The following is a 16,843-nucleotide window of genomic DNA, read 5'->3' on the forward strand; positions in this document are numbered from 1 at the left end:
GTGCGCATGCTTAGATTCACATGTGAGGAAAAAAGCTGCTGTAAATCAGAATTTTCAATTTCCCAGTCTGACACCTGGGCACTGGAAAAAATGAAAGGAGGGGTGGGGGGGAAAAAAGGGCCATGTAATCTGAAAAAAAATCTCAAAGTCTCACTTTAAAGTATCTAACTAACTGAGGTGCTTAAGTTAGGAACCAGTTCACCCTGAGATCTGTATATATTAAGACAAAAGTAAAAGATAATCTTTCGGAATGCCAGATTTCACAGATGAGTTACTCTGCACCCTGGAAATACACCTCTCTCCTTTGACTAGGTCCAAGCCAAGTACCTCAGTTAAAGAGAGACCAATCCATATGACGATGTGTAATGCGTGCACTCATTTAAGCACCGTTTTATAAAAGTTACAAAGCTAGAGGGCAGACTGTAATGGAGTAGTTTACTTGGTGCATGTCATGAAATAGATCAGTGTAAGCAGCTAGATTTCTTTTCAGCCCAATAAGAAAGAAGATTTTGGCACAATAGGCCATGAGCCTACATCAAAGCCATTTACTTCTCCCTCAGCCTGAACTAGCAGTAGCTCGGATACATCTGTTTCAGCAAAGTCACATACCACTGAGAAACTTCCATCATTTAAGACAGGAACAGACATGACAGGCAGAAACAGATATTTATCCTCCTTGCATTCACTCCAGTCTATAGTAAGACACTCACACAGTACATATCCCACTCAAAACAGGCTGTGCCTCTCTATGCTGGGTGATTGCTCACTGTCCAGAGCGAAAGACTGCAAGATAAAACTTCTAGGAATATCAATAAGTCCCCGTTTTCTAAACTGTTCCTCGAGCCAGCTCAGCTGTCCATCTTTCCTGTTTGCTTTCTGTATACACTGCTCTAATCCAAACCAAAGCAATCACTGAAACATAGCTGTTGCAGGGAGGAAAAGTCCCCCTTCTCCCTCCCCTGCAAAGTTGGCTTTATTTAAGGGGAACACTCATCAAGGCCTTTGAAAATGTTTGTTCTCTAGAAATAAAATATCTGAAGGCTCTTCCCTGTTGCCTCCCACATCCTTCCAGCAACAGGCTCAGCTCTAGGCAAGGGAATGCTTGCCTGAAAGCAGAGTCAGTCTCTGTGTTCACTTCTTCTTGGCCTTCTCCATGTGAGAACCTGCCAGATCATGAGCTCGTTCTATGAATGGATGATTGCTGTCCACCAGGGACAGAATTAACATCACAGACCTCGCTCTTACCAGGAATGCGGCATTGGAATCAAAGCAAAGACAAAAGGCCGACATTTCCTGTTACATACAAACCACTCCCCCATCTCCAAATGTTTGTGCCTAAGCCAATGTTTGCTGAACACCGACGGGGTGAAAGGAAAAACGGCCCATTGCCAGTTCAATCAATCCTAAAAGAACAGCGGTCCTGTGAATAATGTGGCTGCCAGGGAGTGTTGCGAGATGACTCCACCTGAAAGCAGAGTTCGCTCCGATGTTCCTGTTAGCAGCTAGTGATGGGTGATGGCATTTCATTTTTAAAAAATAGTAATAAGACTACCAAATAAAAGTATCATAATTCCACCTAGAATTTTCCTCCAGCTACTGGCCCTTCTAACTGCTAGAGCAGAACTGTATAAATAACAGGGGTCCAACTGTGGGGAGAAGGCTGGGGGGTCAGACAGCACAAAGCTGGGTGAGCTGCCTGCTCAGAGCAGCACAGAGCGCAACACCACAGCAGCACTGATACCACTGAATACTGCCGCAATGCACTTGGATATTGCTTTTCTATTAACTACATGTAGAATTGCAACATTATCATCATATCAATTTATTGTCTTCCAACATCAGTGGCTATACATTTAGCCCTTTTGCCAGAGCAGATTTAGGCAATTTCAGAAGAGCGTTAATGATCTATAGAAGCAGTCAAAGCACCACTTGATCAGAGAGATGGTATCAGAGCTACTGAGGACCCCTGAGGCTCTGAAATCCACCCATATTTTTGTAGCCTAGTGTGACAATGATCTTAAGAAAGCCACTGACAGAGAGGCACTCAAGATACTCATACTCCAGTTAGCAACCAAAATCCTGCTCCAGGAGCTTTCAGACCAAACAAATATGACTGGAACAGGCTGTGAAAGCATACTAGCAGAGCTTCAATGCTTAGAGGCAGACGTGGGTCCATGCTAGTCATAAAAGCCTGTTCCATCCCTCTAAGTCTCAGTAATACACCTGTGAGAAAGAACAGCTGAGGAAGGGGATTCAGGCCTGAGTTGTTTTAGTTGAGTCCTGTCACCCTGCACACCTCCCTCTCAATCATAAGAATATTTCTAAAGATACAAAGAGGATCTACCCATTGGGACAAAAAAAGGCTACAGTTTTAAGATCAAACCTCAGCCATTGTGCCTCACTTGCTGCAACATCCGCTACAGACTTCTGAAAGGCATTTTTAAATGCTTTGACAATAGCTAGGTGCTGCAAGAAGCGCTGCATCCTGATTTTTCAGGACCATCTATATACAATTGCTTACCTTGAATAGCATAACTCAAAAGCTGTTGTTTATTCTAGCAAACTCACTAGTGTATATGGAACTACACTGCAAGTATGCGTTTGCCAGAGTAAGCCTGAACACATTATGAAGTTCCCCACTGTTCGCTGGAAAGAAGCTGGCGCTCATTGTTTCCATTGCTGGGGTAACATAGACAAGAGCTAACAATGAAAGCATCAATCAAACCAAGCTGAGCCTGCACAAGTCATATGGCAAATACAGAAGCATTTCAGACAATATAAACACCACGCGGTTCTCCAAGAAAATGGTATTTCCTGAAGATTAACACACTGAGGCAGTTTAACCAACCTGCCCTAAGCTTGATTTGGCTCCCGGAGTTTTGCATCCTTTTAGGAAATCACAGATTTAGACATGGCTCATCAGAACTTTCACTAGAAACCCAGAGCACCTGAGCCGACTTAAACCAATCACATGCTTCAATGCTAACAAACCAGTGAGTCCAAATGAGACCTGTGTATAAGGCGGGATTCATTCATTTGTTAAACTTTGATTCATGTACCGTGTGGTTGACCTGAGAGGAGCCCAGAGGATTAATGAAAATCACATGCTGGGCTCTTTTCCTGATGCAGGATTTAGTCAGTTTTATTTTTGAATGCTCACTCTGCCATGGCTGCTCAGACAGCTCAGTTCAGAAGAGTATCTGCCTTCCAGGAGACTCTCAACTTGAACACTCACAGATCCTAGAATAAAGACAGCTCTAACTGCTTGTGCTTTGACAAACATATCCTTACGGCATACAGGTTTGTTAATCTAGTATCTGTATAAAATCACACACACACTAAATAAATAAAAAAATAAATCAGAGTTTCCACTTTTGCTTTTATCGATAGCCTTCTGAGCCAACAGTGCTTTTGTCTGTTTAGAACAGAAACCAGAAGGTTATTTTTCATAGACAGATACTTTAATGCAGATTAGTTCAGAAGCAGTGTAATACTCCTATGCATAATAGTAGCCAGGAATTTTTGGACTGTGGACTATCATCAAGTTCCACAATACTTTTCTCAGGTGAACATATTTTTACTATCAAATTTTTATTTGAAAATAATGTCATTGCACTCCCATTTTGTAGACCAGCACCAAAACAGTTTCTATGGCCTTGCATACCAGCAGTGCCCTACAGAGCAATTTGGGAATGCTGCTTTAAAGGGTTCAGATTGCAAACAGAGTTTCCATGCTGAGTACACAGCATCTGCACAGAATAAAAGGCAACAAGCATTCATCTCAGTTATTCCAACAGACAGTAATCTGATATATTTATATATATATATTCACACTAAGTCCAGAAAAAAAGGGAGGGAAAACATGAGACACTAAACACTAAGATTGAATGACCTATAGAAATAGTCGTAATGGAATATTCACTATGCATTTACAACTTAATGAGAAAAATGTCCATCAATTTCTGTAGGTGAGAGGAAGGGCAAAGAACAGGATAGTGTCTCTCAAGCTGGACACATGCTTGTCAGAACTCTGGTGCACAAGAAGGACATGAGAAGGCACAGAGTCTTCTCTTGAAGAATTAACTTGTTTTACTGATTTGTTAGGAGAGTTAGAGGCCAGGGGAAAATTAATGAGTGGAAAGCAGCCAGGAAAAATCTAGTCCAGTTTATTTACTAGAAACAGCATGAAACAAACTATTCTGTTGACCCTCCACTGCTTCTTGGTGAGATTTATTGTGAGCCATGAGCAAGTTCGACATGAGTCTTGGAAAAAAGTGTATGAACATAAGCACCAAATAAAATGAGCAGCCAAATTCCTGGCTACTCCATCTACTGACCTTAACATTTTTGCTCACTAAGGCCCTTTATTTCAAACAGCAGCTCTGAGAGAATCAAGACTGCCAGCTCAATTTTTACACAGAACTGCTAGAGACAAAGTTAATCCACCTGGATCCTAGCTCTTGCAATGGTTTGGTCTGTTGTCATGTCCTGTTCAGCTGTTTGTTGAAACACATTACATCAGCCTGGTTTTAAATGTGATCTTTCCAGCTTAACATTGAAGAAAAGATCAGAGTATGTGTTGTTCAAACATACCAAGGCTGAGAAAATAGGATGGTCACTTGCCCACTCCTATGAACAATTACCTAAATCTTGCATGTGCATTGAATAGAACAGGTATCATTCAAGACTTCCTGAAAGGAAAAGGACTAGAAGATCTAGTCTGTTGTTGAATAGTTACCATCCTAAGTTTCCTTGACCTCTTAATTTTTTCTGATTTCTGAATGTTGTGTCTTTTCTAAAAGATGAAGAAATTCAGCATCTTTACTTAAATGTGCTTAAGAGCCATATATATACTTTTATGCAGTGATAGGATAAGCTTTACTTTGCTAAAGAAAAAGGCCTTGGATAAATACAAAGGTATGATAGTACCTGCTGGTGTTTGTTGAACACTGGGTTGCTCAGCTGTGTGGGATTGTGTCTCCCTTTCTTCTGGCAAATTCTTGGCTGTAAATAAAAACAAATGCATTGGTCATAAAATTTGCTAATGAGTCTCTAGAAAATGTTTGCATTTCCAGGGGTGGAATACTCAGTTCACTGAGCTACTACACTGCACATCTTGAAAGCCCATGCAGGATCTCCAAAGAATGTTACAGTTCATGGGTATGATTTTTATCTAGGATTATTCACTTCAGATAAAACACTATCACTAATCTTCTCTAAAGTTCATTCCAATTGGTAAAACATGTATTCATGAGAACAGAAAACCAGTTATTCTGACCTAAGCAGGAAGGCAGCTGCTCTTATAACTTAATCCCCTGTAGTATGAGTGGCAAAATAATAGATAGGAGGTTTTGAGTTCTCCTCTTTTCCCTACCACACATATGTAATTATCATTTGCTTAGATGAGGATTTGTAGTGTTCTGCAACTAGATCATAACAGAAAAGGGAATTGAATGAAACCTACAGGCAGAACATTGAGACATGGGCATCTGTTCTATCCTTGTATTATTCCTGCACGATGCTACTTCCATCTGGCAATGATTCGGGTAAATCTGTCCATCTGATCCACATACAGGCTCCCCATCATAGCCACAGTCTCGTGAACACATGCACTGCTCAAAATACTCATCCTCCAAGCAGCCAAAAATGTTATTGCATGGTCCAGAATGAACAAAGCCTGAAAAGTAAACACAAACATCCAAAGCAATATTTTTGCATAGGATAGGGAAGGGGAAGATGGAGTGGCAATTTTCTTCTATTTCTGTGATACAAGTTTTCATATTGAACTCCCTAAGACTTCTCATAGGAGTTTACAAACTTGGTAGCATAAGAAGCTTTGGGAATAAAGATGTCTTTCTGAAAGAACCATACTGCAGCAAATTCCAGATATAGGATAAAGCAACTATTTTGTATGACAAAGAACAGAAAGGAACATATAGTTTCTGGGGAAAGTTATTTCTTTCACTGATGCATGAAATTGTTCAATCTTCCTACAGTTAATTGTGGAACTCTATTGCAAGATACTGTAGAGAAAGAAAACCAAATTGCATTTGAAAGAGTTTTTACCTTTATGTTTATTGACACATCTCACCCTGTGCACGTTCTTCCAGAATTACACATTATATCTTGACTCCGAAGCAAATAATAGTCACTCTGGTGACTGAAGAGCAGACTACACTTGTCTGTTTGGCTGTCCTAAGTTTAATATTGCTATCCCACAGACCTTTGTAAAACTTGCACTAACACAGATAGTGAAATAGAGCATTTTTCTAAATATCATTTTGAGTTCTGAACTCCTGGAAAGTATGTCTGTGTGCTCCATTTTCCAAAAAATCTGCTTGGCTTTGGTGCAACTTACCAACCCATTGGCTAGCTGAGCTTTCCACTTCATTGCAAGTTGGCCCATCACAGAGCTCCCGAGCCAAGGGACTGTTTTCACTCACATTGTAGAAACGAGTTGCTTCAAAAGCTGCAAGCCAGCAAGAATGAGAAATCACAAGTGAGCCTTATGCCTAGAGCTCTAATGCTGAAAAAAAATATCAAAGGAAAACAGGCACATACCTGGCTCATAGTAATCATACACTTTGATAGGAACAGGAGCTGTTTTCCCAACTATATGCTCTCTGAAAGCTTGAAACTTTACACAGGTCATGCACTGGCTAGGAATCTGTATGAAATTGTGTAAAAGACTTATTGTAACAAAACCTGCACTTTAAGTCAAGAGAGAGACAAATAAACGTAGCATGTGCCCCCAGTGCTAGTCGCTGTGCTGGACACTTGGGGAGAACAGAGACACCTCTAATACTAGGTATAGAGACAAAGTTAATGAATAAAAGCCAGACAGAATGAATTAAAATACATGATACTTCGCTGGTCTTTAAAGTACATACTTGCCATACAACAACGTCAGAAAGTCAAACCTGAAACTCAAGCTCTATTCTCTGACTTACCTAACACCACTCCTGTCATCAGCCAGCTTGCTAATGCAACTAGCTAACAATTTACTGCTGATGACCAAGCCAGGAGAGATCTCGTCTTCCACTCCCAGGTATGTGCTGTGAGATCTGAATTAGACTGCACTTTTACTCCGTCCTTTTAGCAACACTAGTTGTACCTGAAGGTCAGATTATTTTGAAGCAAAAATTTAGTAATACCTTCCCAGAAATTCTATATAGGCTGAAACTAATCACTTGCCTCTATTATGCTTTGGTTTCCAACCAAAACCACAACACCTACCTCCCTCAAAAGAGGCTCAAGCAAGCTGCCAGTTAAAGCTGCATGGTAGACCTCATCTGTGAGGGACCATCAACATCAATATGTATCTATGCCTGATTCACTGGTCATTTGCCTTTCACTGAAAAGCAACAAAATTATAAGAAACAAAATCATTACCTCATCAAAATAAAAAAGGACTTTTCTTCCATCCACTTCATATCTTTTTAATCCAATTTGCTTGTTCATCAATAACTGGGGAAAAAAAATCAACAGGGTTAGTTTCATCTCATTGTATAGAGAACGGGTTGAAATTAGGGAATAAGAAAGATTTTTAGAATGCTTAGAAAACCAATCAGACACTAAACCCCAGGGATTTCTTTGCTGGAAAAGGATGTTTCAATAAAGGAAGGGAAATGCAAAGAGGTTTGCAGTCACTATCATACAACTGAGGAAAAAGCCATCTGTGTTCTTTTCTGTGACCTGATGAGGAGTGCTTGCAAGGTGCACAATGCTGAGTGTTCTTCCTGGTCCGTGGTGCATTTATCTCTCTCATACTATGCCTGACAAATCATCCATAATCTAACTGAATAGCTCCCGGATTGTTTTCAGTACCAAGGCTCAAGCAAGACCTCAGAGACCCCAAAACACTCGATAAAGTCTCTTATTTACACTCCTTCAGATTGCCAGGGAATTATGCTGCTGGATCACACCGGGTATTCAAGGTCCCCTTCTCCCACCAGCTGAAAAATCCAAAACATTCTTCTGCCAGGAGAATTAATCCTTACATTTGAAAAGAGCAGCCATTTGAAAGAGCCCTAGGCATCCTTCCTTTTGACGAATGGGGTCAGGCCAGGCTTCTGCTACTCATCTTCTCTCCCTCTGAGTCCCAGGGATTTGTCATCTGCATTGAACCAGTCAGGCCCACAGTCTACCTCTTCTTATGCTTTTTATTTATTGGGACAATCTGCATACCTAAGGAATATCAGAACACAGTCCAGGAGTACTTCCCACATCTGGGATGCTACTGCCCCTAATCTACCCCAGCCATTTGTAAAAGTGCCCTAGCTCATCTCCTCATGCTGAGTGCAGATCTGTACGTATATCATGATCACAGTCTTCAGAGGAAAGTGCAAGAGCCCTCATTTACAAATTACTGCACCGCCTCAAAGAATCCAGTAACTATCTCCCTGGTACAGAATGCTAATGAATCACCCCCAAAATACAAATGCTGTCCTCTGATATAATTCTGCAACATTTTATTTTTAAAATTTCCAAAAGAGTTAGTCCTGTGATTTTCCGTATTTGGAATACTAACATCTCAATATTATGATGACCATCATGCTGTATGTACTTGATAAGTTGATCAATCATTACTGTTTTGATAAATTGGATTCAGAACACATCTATCGTAAAAACATATAATTCAGAATCTAGGAAGGATGATGGTCTGTGGAAAAGGACTCTTGCATTTTAATCACAGTTTGGGGAATCGAGTAAGGGCCAGAGCAGATAACTTTAATTCCATCCTCCAAACTGTCCTATTATTTTAACTTCTCTGTCAGACAATCCCATTTGTGACATAGGGATGATATTTCCTTGGCGGTTTTTTTTTTTTTTTTTTTTGTAGTAAACGTTCCTAAGTTATTTTGAGATCGTAGAATGAAAACTCTGTGGAAAGGAGAATAAAGCATTATTATTGATATGTATTAGAAAGAATGACATGAAGCAAAAAGCATTTCTACTGAAATTTGCCCAAACCTGCTACCAACAGCTTTAACTATGAATTTCTTCGGTATAGTGCTTCTAGTTGTAAAACCCTGCACACAGCTTCCTGCTATTACTGTAACAAGCAAAGGAACATGTGTTTAAGTCCCACACAATATGGAAAGGGCCAATTTAATTTGTCCTTATAATTTTAGGGGCCTGATGGTGGCTGTTATTACTCAGCAGTAGATGGCTGCAGACAGTCCTTTTATGAGGGCTTGGAGAGCCTGGCGCCACCGGGAAATGCTCAGCTCAGCTAAAGTTGCATTTTTCTGGTGAAGCTTGATATATACCAGCCTGTGGTGACCTCCTGACCTTGTCGACACCCAGCATTATTAGAAGGATTTGTGGCTGCACAGCCAGGGGGGCTGCCCTCAACGTGCAACAGAGCATTCATTAACCATCACTGCCCCGGAGCTGCACGTGGGTCCGCTCTGCGCACACTGCTCCCTTGTGAGGGCAAACAACAAACAAGGAAATCTGATTTACAGCCCTGCCCCTCCTCACCAGGAGGAGAGGGAAATGGCTAGGGTAACAAGAAAATGCAGCAGTGGGAATTACAGGACTTGCCTCTGCTGAAGGTAGTGTCCAAAATACATAACAAAACTAGTACTGAGTACTGAAGAATTTCATTTTGGTCAGCATTATTTGGATACACATTTGATAGCCATGAATAAATCATAGGGGTTGGATCTGCATCTTCACTGCCTATCTATATATATGCTTGAGCTTTGTCCCTACATTTAATTTTTACAGATGCAAAGCATTTCTGCAATAAGAAAGATGGAATTCAGCTCTTCAAGGGGAACATTCCCCCTTGAAGATGCAATATCCTTCCCAATTTAGCAAAATCTCCTACTGCCCAAAGGAAGTAATTCTGTTCTGATTATGGAAATAGACTACCCAGTACTGAATCCCAAGCGCAGGATCCCCTTTCCAAATCAAGGCACCAACTACATAGTCTTTTACCCAAAGAATTTTCAAAACAGTGGGTTTTGAACCAGCTTTTTTATATCTTATAAGCACTGAAGAAGTATGCACTGCATGAAGTACCTGACATCCTTCTGTGATTTGCAAGGACTTAACTCAGATCAGCTCTGTGCTGCAGGAACTCAGCCTTACCAGTTAAGAAAGAGAATCAGCTCCTTTCCCCCTTAAGACAGGGAGAAAGGAGAAGAAACCACCTGCTATTCTATGCCCAGAGACCCTAACAGATGGGGCTATGCTGGGACTCTGTTGCTTCTCCACCCATAGAACCAGGAACATGAGATTCAGACAGGCAACAAGATACCACAAGGGAAAACACAACAAACAGATCTGCTTAGCGCTAAAGAAAGCCTAACATGCTGGAGAGCTCATTGAATTTAGCTTTAAGAAAATAACTCTTGTGCAGTAAGTAGCAGGGCAGCTTGCTTTTACCCTCTGTCTGCTTCCATCCAGACCACGCTTGGGGAGATGACAGAACGGAGAAAGGCTAGGAAGCTGAAGCTTCCCAGACATTGATGCATCTATCTGACACACAAGCAGTGTGGGTAAGTATCCCTCTTTCTCTGCTCCAGTTTCAATATGCCCAGTGTTTGTTTCTGATTTAGGGGTGCTGACCAGCACCTGGTCAAGGAACTAGCAGTGCTGAGGCACCATCAAGATGGCACTGAATGTGACACAAGAACCTCTGAAACCGTGAGAAACCAAACATCAGAAGCAAGCTGGTGTTGCAGAGCACAAGGATTATGGCAACACTCTAGCAGATGAGAGAGAACAAGATATACCGCAAACAAAAAAGTTTTGAAACATTATACAACTGGCTCATTGGGGAAGCAGAATCAAGAGTTTCCTTGCAGAGAGTATATCCTAATGTTAATCTATATTCACCATTATCTTCAGTGTTCCCACTACTTAGAACATGTAAAACATGCCCTGCATGCAGGTTAGTGTAAACCATCAGACACAGCACAGGAGCAGATTGCTGCATGTAGCAGCCTTTTAGTAGTAACTAAATACAAAATAAGCATTTTTTGTTTACAAGTCTTTGTCTGGGACACCTGCATGGCCCAGCCATGTAAATAAGTCTCACACCAGAGCACAGCTGCCTTGGCAAAAAAGAAAAAAAGTTCAGGGACTGAAATGACAGAACCTATGGAGTCCCTTGTAAAACATGAGCATATGGGACCTTCTCCGGACTCTCAGCCTAGAAACTCTTAACTCTGTCCCTGGCTGAAACCAGTAAAGGAGATATTCACTTGGTACAGCCTGGAAAATGGGAGCTCCTATTTCCGTAATTTCTTCTTAGCCTGTTTCAGGAAAAATAAGGCGTACAGGGATTTGTTACTTAACCTCAAATTTTTTCTGTTCCTCTGTAATGAAATTCCCCTTTGCACTCTTTGTTTCAATTCTTTCCCTCTGCTGATAAAACATTCTGTGGGTTTAACACCATAAAGATATCCTGTTGTTCTCCTCCTGTCCCATTTTGAGTTCTCTGGTCCTAAGCCAGGTTTCCATCCATGTTTTTTCTACCATTATTTACATAAATTACTATGAAAGAGAACTTATTTGAAAGCAGTACAAATGACTGTCACTCTAGCACCTTCAGCAGGAGGCAATAAAATAGTAACCAAACCCACTACAGGCCCCCTCACCTAATTTTCCTCCTTTCTCTTACCACAGGGATACTGGTGACCTCCTACTGGTGGTCTTGCCTCATCTCAATAGCCATATTCAGTTTGTTGCACCATTTGTTGCATGTGAGAGAGAATATCAGACTCAAAGGTCAACAGGCAAATAAAAATTTGATACATTTTACATGCATGCATTTGAAAACAGATTTCTCAACATGCAGCTGTGAACAGATATAAAATAACTTTGATATTTCTCTTTACAGGAATAATTTCGTATCTGATCAACACACATCTCTGTACAAAAGTATTCCAGCACAGCTCCCTAATACTGAAAGGATGCAATTCTCTTCTCAAGGACTAATACACAAGTTTCTCTGGCTTCAGTGACAGCCCAGGAGACTATCTGACAGCAACTTTTTACATGGATTGTAAGTCCCTGAAGAGGAACATATCGGTCTCATTTTCTCCAAGAAAATGCAATGGTGTTTACATTATAAATTAGCCAAATGAATTGAAATCCTAGAGAAGACAAAGCAATGTGCACTTATCCTTGAATTAGGATGTCAAATTAAGTTGCCTGGTCTTCACTACAATTCTACTTTAAAATTCTTTCCCCAAATCCCTCCCCCTCCCAGTATAACGAACATAAAGTTATTAATGGAAGAGATCTTTTGGAAGCAAAATAGGTTTTAGCTCTTTACTAGTTCTCAAGGATGCAAAGATTTTACACCTCTTTAGTTAAAGAGTCCTTATAAACTATTTGCAGCATAAAACCCACACATGAATACACTGTAATGCTTCCACAAAATATAAAGCAAAGCTAAAGATTACAGTTCATCTCCCCTAGAGGGCTGGCTGGGCAGGAGGCACATTCTGTCCACCTTAGTTTGGCTTGCAATAAACATGATGTTCTCCCAGAAGAAAAGAAAAGAAAAAAAAAGGCAAAAAATTCCAAGACACAGAGCCTCCAAAGAAATGGAATCCAGATGTTGGAGATAACACAGCCCACTAAGAAGCCATAAACAGCTCCTGTTAGAGCACATTTTCACTTCAGCATTTCCAAATGGGTCTCATTTAATTACTGTGCACTGTGCTCAGTAATAAACCTTCACTTGGCCATGTTCAGTAAATTTGTTAATCTTGCTCAGAATATCTGTTTACTCATTTCTGAGAAATATTTTTTGACAAGTGAAATCTCCTGCCTCCCCAATTTTCATTGCAACTTCTCAGACAGTGCTCTAACATTCAATGGCATTTGTTCCCCGAAGGGAATCCCTGCCAATTAGAGAGCCAGGTCCAGGCCCAAGATCATGCCTTGCACTCTCATTACAACATCTTACCTGCTCTAGGCTCTCAATATCTGCACGAAACCCTGAGAACAATGGCACTTCCAAGACAGCCATGTTAGAAGATCCAGAGTGCAGCCATCTTCCCATGAGAACAAAAAGAAAGAACGAAAACAAACTCAGGATCCAAGATAACAACTGGTACATGGACAACTCATGATGGAGAACAACTGAAACAAACTTCAGAGGAAAAAATATTAAAAGGATCTACTCTTCTTTGAAGGACTTGTTGAAAGCCACAGTCTACTTGGTTTTACAAAATCCTTTTTTCTGCTTTTATTCAACAAAAAATAAGCACAACTCACAGAGGGCAGAGATGTAGAAGGTGTCCAGGCAAATGGAGGTAGAAAAGCAGAAGGAAGGATGTAGTCTCCTGTGGGGCTGCTTGCTTTATTTTTCAATTAATCCCTGAGAAAATGCACTTGGTAAAAGGAAATAACCCCTTGGAGTAGAAGAAACTTCTGTTCTTTCCTAAGTGGAGGGCTGTAAATGGATTGTGGTGCAAGAAGAATGTTACTTCCCAATACCAGGCAAAGTCATTCAACCCTGGGGTTTCGTAAATGGCCGTTTCCCTGAAGCATCTAATTGACACTGAGAAAAGTATCTTTGCTAATGACTCGGCAAACTCACACTTTAGCTACTAGTGTTAAAGAATTCACTGCCTATATCATCCTCTATAATATCAATGAAGACTCAAAAAAACCAATTCAGAAATTCAGAGTTGTTACTGCCAAAACGTGCACAAAACAAACCCAAAACCAAAAACAAAACACAGGAAGGGGTGGAGAGAAAGTTTATTTGGGCCATTGCAAAAGATTTCAATTTCTTGCAGCATGGCAGAAGAGTCAACATCATAACAAAGAAGCTCTTGCTAATTCTAAAACAATGCTCCTTTTCTCTGCATCCACATATAGTCAGCTCTAAACTATCCCTCCTTGGCAGCTTACCTGCTTGCTGTTCAGTTGCACCACAAAGACAATGAGCTTGGACCCAGGAGGGCTTACTAGCTCATGCCCAGCACTGAGAAAACACAGTACACAGCTTCCAGGACAAAATTTGCCAGATCTGAACTGGCTCCTGCAGGGCTACTTGGAGGCCTCTCTATGGAGACCTCTACAGCTGGGGTGGGCGTGTGAGTTTGCTGAAACACTGCACAGAGCCAACCTGGATGTAATGCCACAGCCCAGCTCATATGCCCCCAGTAGCGTGAGATGGTCTGCGGGCAGATCCAGTTGGCTCTGCCTAAGACAGTTCAGGGCTGACAGTCTCCCAGAGATGTTAAGCCTTGTTAATCCCAATCTAATTCCATGCACCATACTCCCTAAAAAAATCCTATAGTATCCCTTTACCTGCATTTTTCCCATCCTCTGTTATATATCATAGCCCTCTATTTCCCATACTGTGTTCTCCCTAACTCCTTGAAAGCACCCCAAGGACTTCACTGAGCATGACAACACTTAATTACATTCTGAAGAACACCCCCAGTTCAAAATATTTCAATTGTCATCCTTAGATGCACTCCTCTATTCGCATCGTCTAAATAAGATGATGAAGGAGTTAAAGGAGCATCATTACAGGAAGAAGGGGAGGAAAGCTTTTGTTTTCTTTCCAAGCAATCAATCTCCATGGACTGGGCTTCCTCTCAAATTTCTGTCTTTGTTCCAGCAATTCCCAGGGCAGAAGTTTCAGAAATAAAAACAGAAAGGTTGTGTTGATGTAGGGCAGCCTCCTTAGTTACAGGCATCTTCAAGGGACTGACAAGACTTTACAAGCCTACCTCCCCAATACAAGCTGCAGTGCTTAGGCAGAGGGAGAAGAGGTTGAGAAAGGGATATTGTCTTATATAACGCCAGACCAACCCTAGCAAACTTTTGGATGATGAGTTTGAGTTGCTCGTCACTGGCTGTTGTTACTGGAGGGAGGAAGAATTCAACTAAGTCCAAACAATGCCTGGCCCAGGATTTCACAGGCTTGTGGCAATCAGAGGCAATGCATCTGCCAGCAACATGGCCATGAGAGCAAGGGGCAAGTGTGTTGACAGAGATAACAAGATCTCATCTTTGCCTGGAGTCACTGCGACTGTTTTCAGGACTGTAGTCACTGTATGGTTTTGCCTCTGCAGGAAGGAAGGAGACAGAAACTGACGGGGGAGCGAAAGTTTTCCATTTCCATGAATTGCATCTGAGCTGTTCACTTGACTTCTGCTGTTTGAGTTCAGTGAAGCTGTAAGCCCCACCACCTGCCATGCTCCTGGTCACAAATATGCAGGTTAGTTATGAATTTCTTGGGAATGGCTTCTTCTGGTATATAGTAGGATGTTGTAAGACCTCCTTATTTACTGTGGTTGTAGCTTTCCCTCTTTTGGGCCAACTTTCCAACAACCTCCTTAAAAATCAAAACATTCTGTAAAGAGATCAGCAATTCCTGATAACTGCAGCAGTACTAACATGTTTAAGCAAAACATGCAAGTGAATTGAATACAGGTCAGAAACTATTCTTGCTGCTGTTTGTCTATAGACAATATCAATCTATAGAATGAGACAGAACTGCTAATGACTTTGCTAAGTGCTTTGAGAGCTAGAAATGAAACTGCTGGGACTTTAGTATCATGCCATCTTCAAAAATTATTTTAAATTTCTTTATATGGAACAAGAGATAAGCAATGAGCTTTAGAGAGCTTATTAACAAATAACTGCACATATTGTGACTTTACCATAGATTCCAAATTCATACCATGGCAACAAGCATCTTCTGTTAGGTTTTTGGTATCCAGAACTGAAGAATAAGCAACTCAAACATTGAAACCAAGTCAATAATATTTATAAAACTATTGACACGTTTAAGATATTAGTTAACCAGTTGGAATTACCTAGCTCTTTTAGGCTTTAAGGAAAGCCTGTTACTGAAGACCTAGAAAATAATCCAGAACTTTTTATTTTCCTTCTGATACAAGCAAAGGACATTCAATTTGTCTTCTTCAGGGTTTGGAGGGGCAATAATAAAACTTGATGATAAAAACCCAAGGTGTTGCCCTCTTAGTAAATTTTGATCTTGTTTCTCTACCTTTGACATATTCTTAGTACTAAACTTACTAATGCCAGCAGACAATGCTGTGGATGTCCATGCAATAACTCTGTCCTACAACCCACAATTATGGTTAAAATTCTGCAATCTGCATGTGAGGTGTTCTATCTTATGCTGTTTGAGACACGGACAGTGCAGAAAGAATTTGATATTTTTCCTGTATCAATGAATGTATCAGTATAGATGTGCTGATCAGCAAACTAGTAGGTCTTTGAGAAACAGACAGAACATGATGCAGACTGGCATTTCTTACCTAGTGCACGTCTCCAGTATGACTTTGTATTCCCGATGGTCCTGATCTGAAGCTGGGTCATCATCATCCACCAGTGCCCTCTCTCTGTGCAAGGCTTCAGAGCGATTCTCATCTGGAGAGATAGACCGCAGGAGATTTGGAGCTTGAAGATGCTGCTCTGACTTTGGCTCCTTCAGGTTAACCAGGAGCTGGAAAGCTGGTTTGGCAATAGGATCAGGTACATTGTAAGTGACATCAATCTGCAGCAGAAAGGGGGGAAAACCAAAACAGATCAGGGCAGTTTATTAGACCCCAACGTTTCATAGCATCTACAAATGTTCCCTAAAGACCAGCATAAACACCAGATCTCTTCAGAGAGAGGTAATGGTGGGCACAGAGGCCATAGAGGCTTTACAACACAGTTATATATAGGTAAAGCTGTACCAGAGCAGATTCACCCCAGTACAATCACATTTACTTCTACGAATTAAAGCAACACCAAGTTATGCAACTACTTTGAGACAAATTCAAAGTGTAACTCCTTCCTCATAGCAAACTGGGATTAAAAAAAGTAGCAAACAGACTGT

The 16,843-nt window shown here is 40.9% G+C and overlaps 1 protein-coding gene across 13 annotated transcripts in view; it reads right to left on the reverse strand.

Annotated features, from left to right (window-relative positions):
- CPAMD8 (C3 and PZP like alpha-2-macroglobulin domain containing 8) overlaps nt 1-16,843 on the reverse strand; it is a 68,271-nt gene that overhangs the window by 4,680 nt on the left and 46,748 nt on the right. For 8 of the 13 annotated variants that reach the window (XM_049809374.1, XM_049809369.1, XM_049809371.1 and 5 more), the window contains 7 exons: nt 16,278-16,516; nt 12,935-13,022; nt 7,393-7,467; nt 6,562-6,667; nt 6,359-6,469; nt 5,465-5,677; nt 4,930-5,004 (listed from right to left, as the gene is read on the reverse strand). In XM_049809374.1, coding sequence (XP_049665331.1) covers nt 4,930-5,004; nt 5,465-5,677; nt 6,359-6,469; nt 6,562-6,667; nt 7,393-7,467; nt 12,935-13,022; nt 16,278-16,516 — 907 coding nt within the window. Of the gene's footprint in view, nt 1-4,929; nt 5,005-5,464; nt 5,678-6,358; nt 6,470-6,561; nt 6,668-7,392; nt 7,468-8,826; nt 8,884-12,934; nt 13,023-13,245; nt 13,424-14,730; nt 15,344-16,277; nt 16,517-16,843 lie in introns of those variants that run through there. The other 5 variants (XM_049809376.1, XR_007507117.1, XM_049809379.1 and 2 more) reach the window with 5 other exon arrangements.

This window comes from Accipiter gentilis, chromosome 8 (assembly GCF_929443795.1).
Source record: "Accipiter gentilis chromosome 8, bAccGen1.1, whole genome shotgun sequence".
NCBI classification, from domain to species: Eukaryota; Metazoa; Chordata; class Aves; order Accipitriformes; family Accipitridae; genus Astur; species Astur gentilis.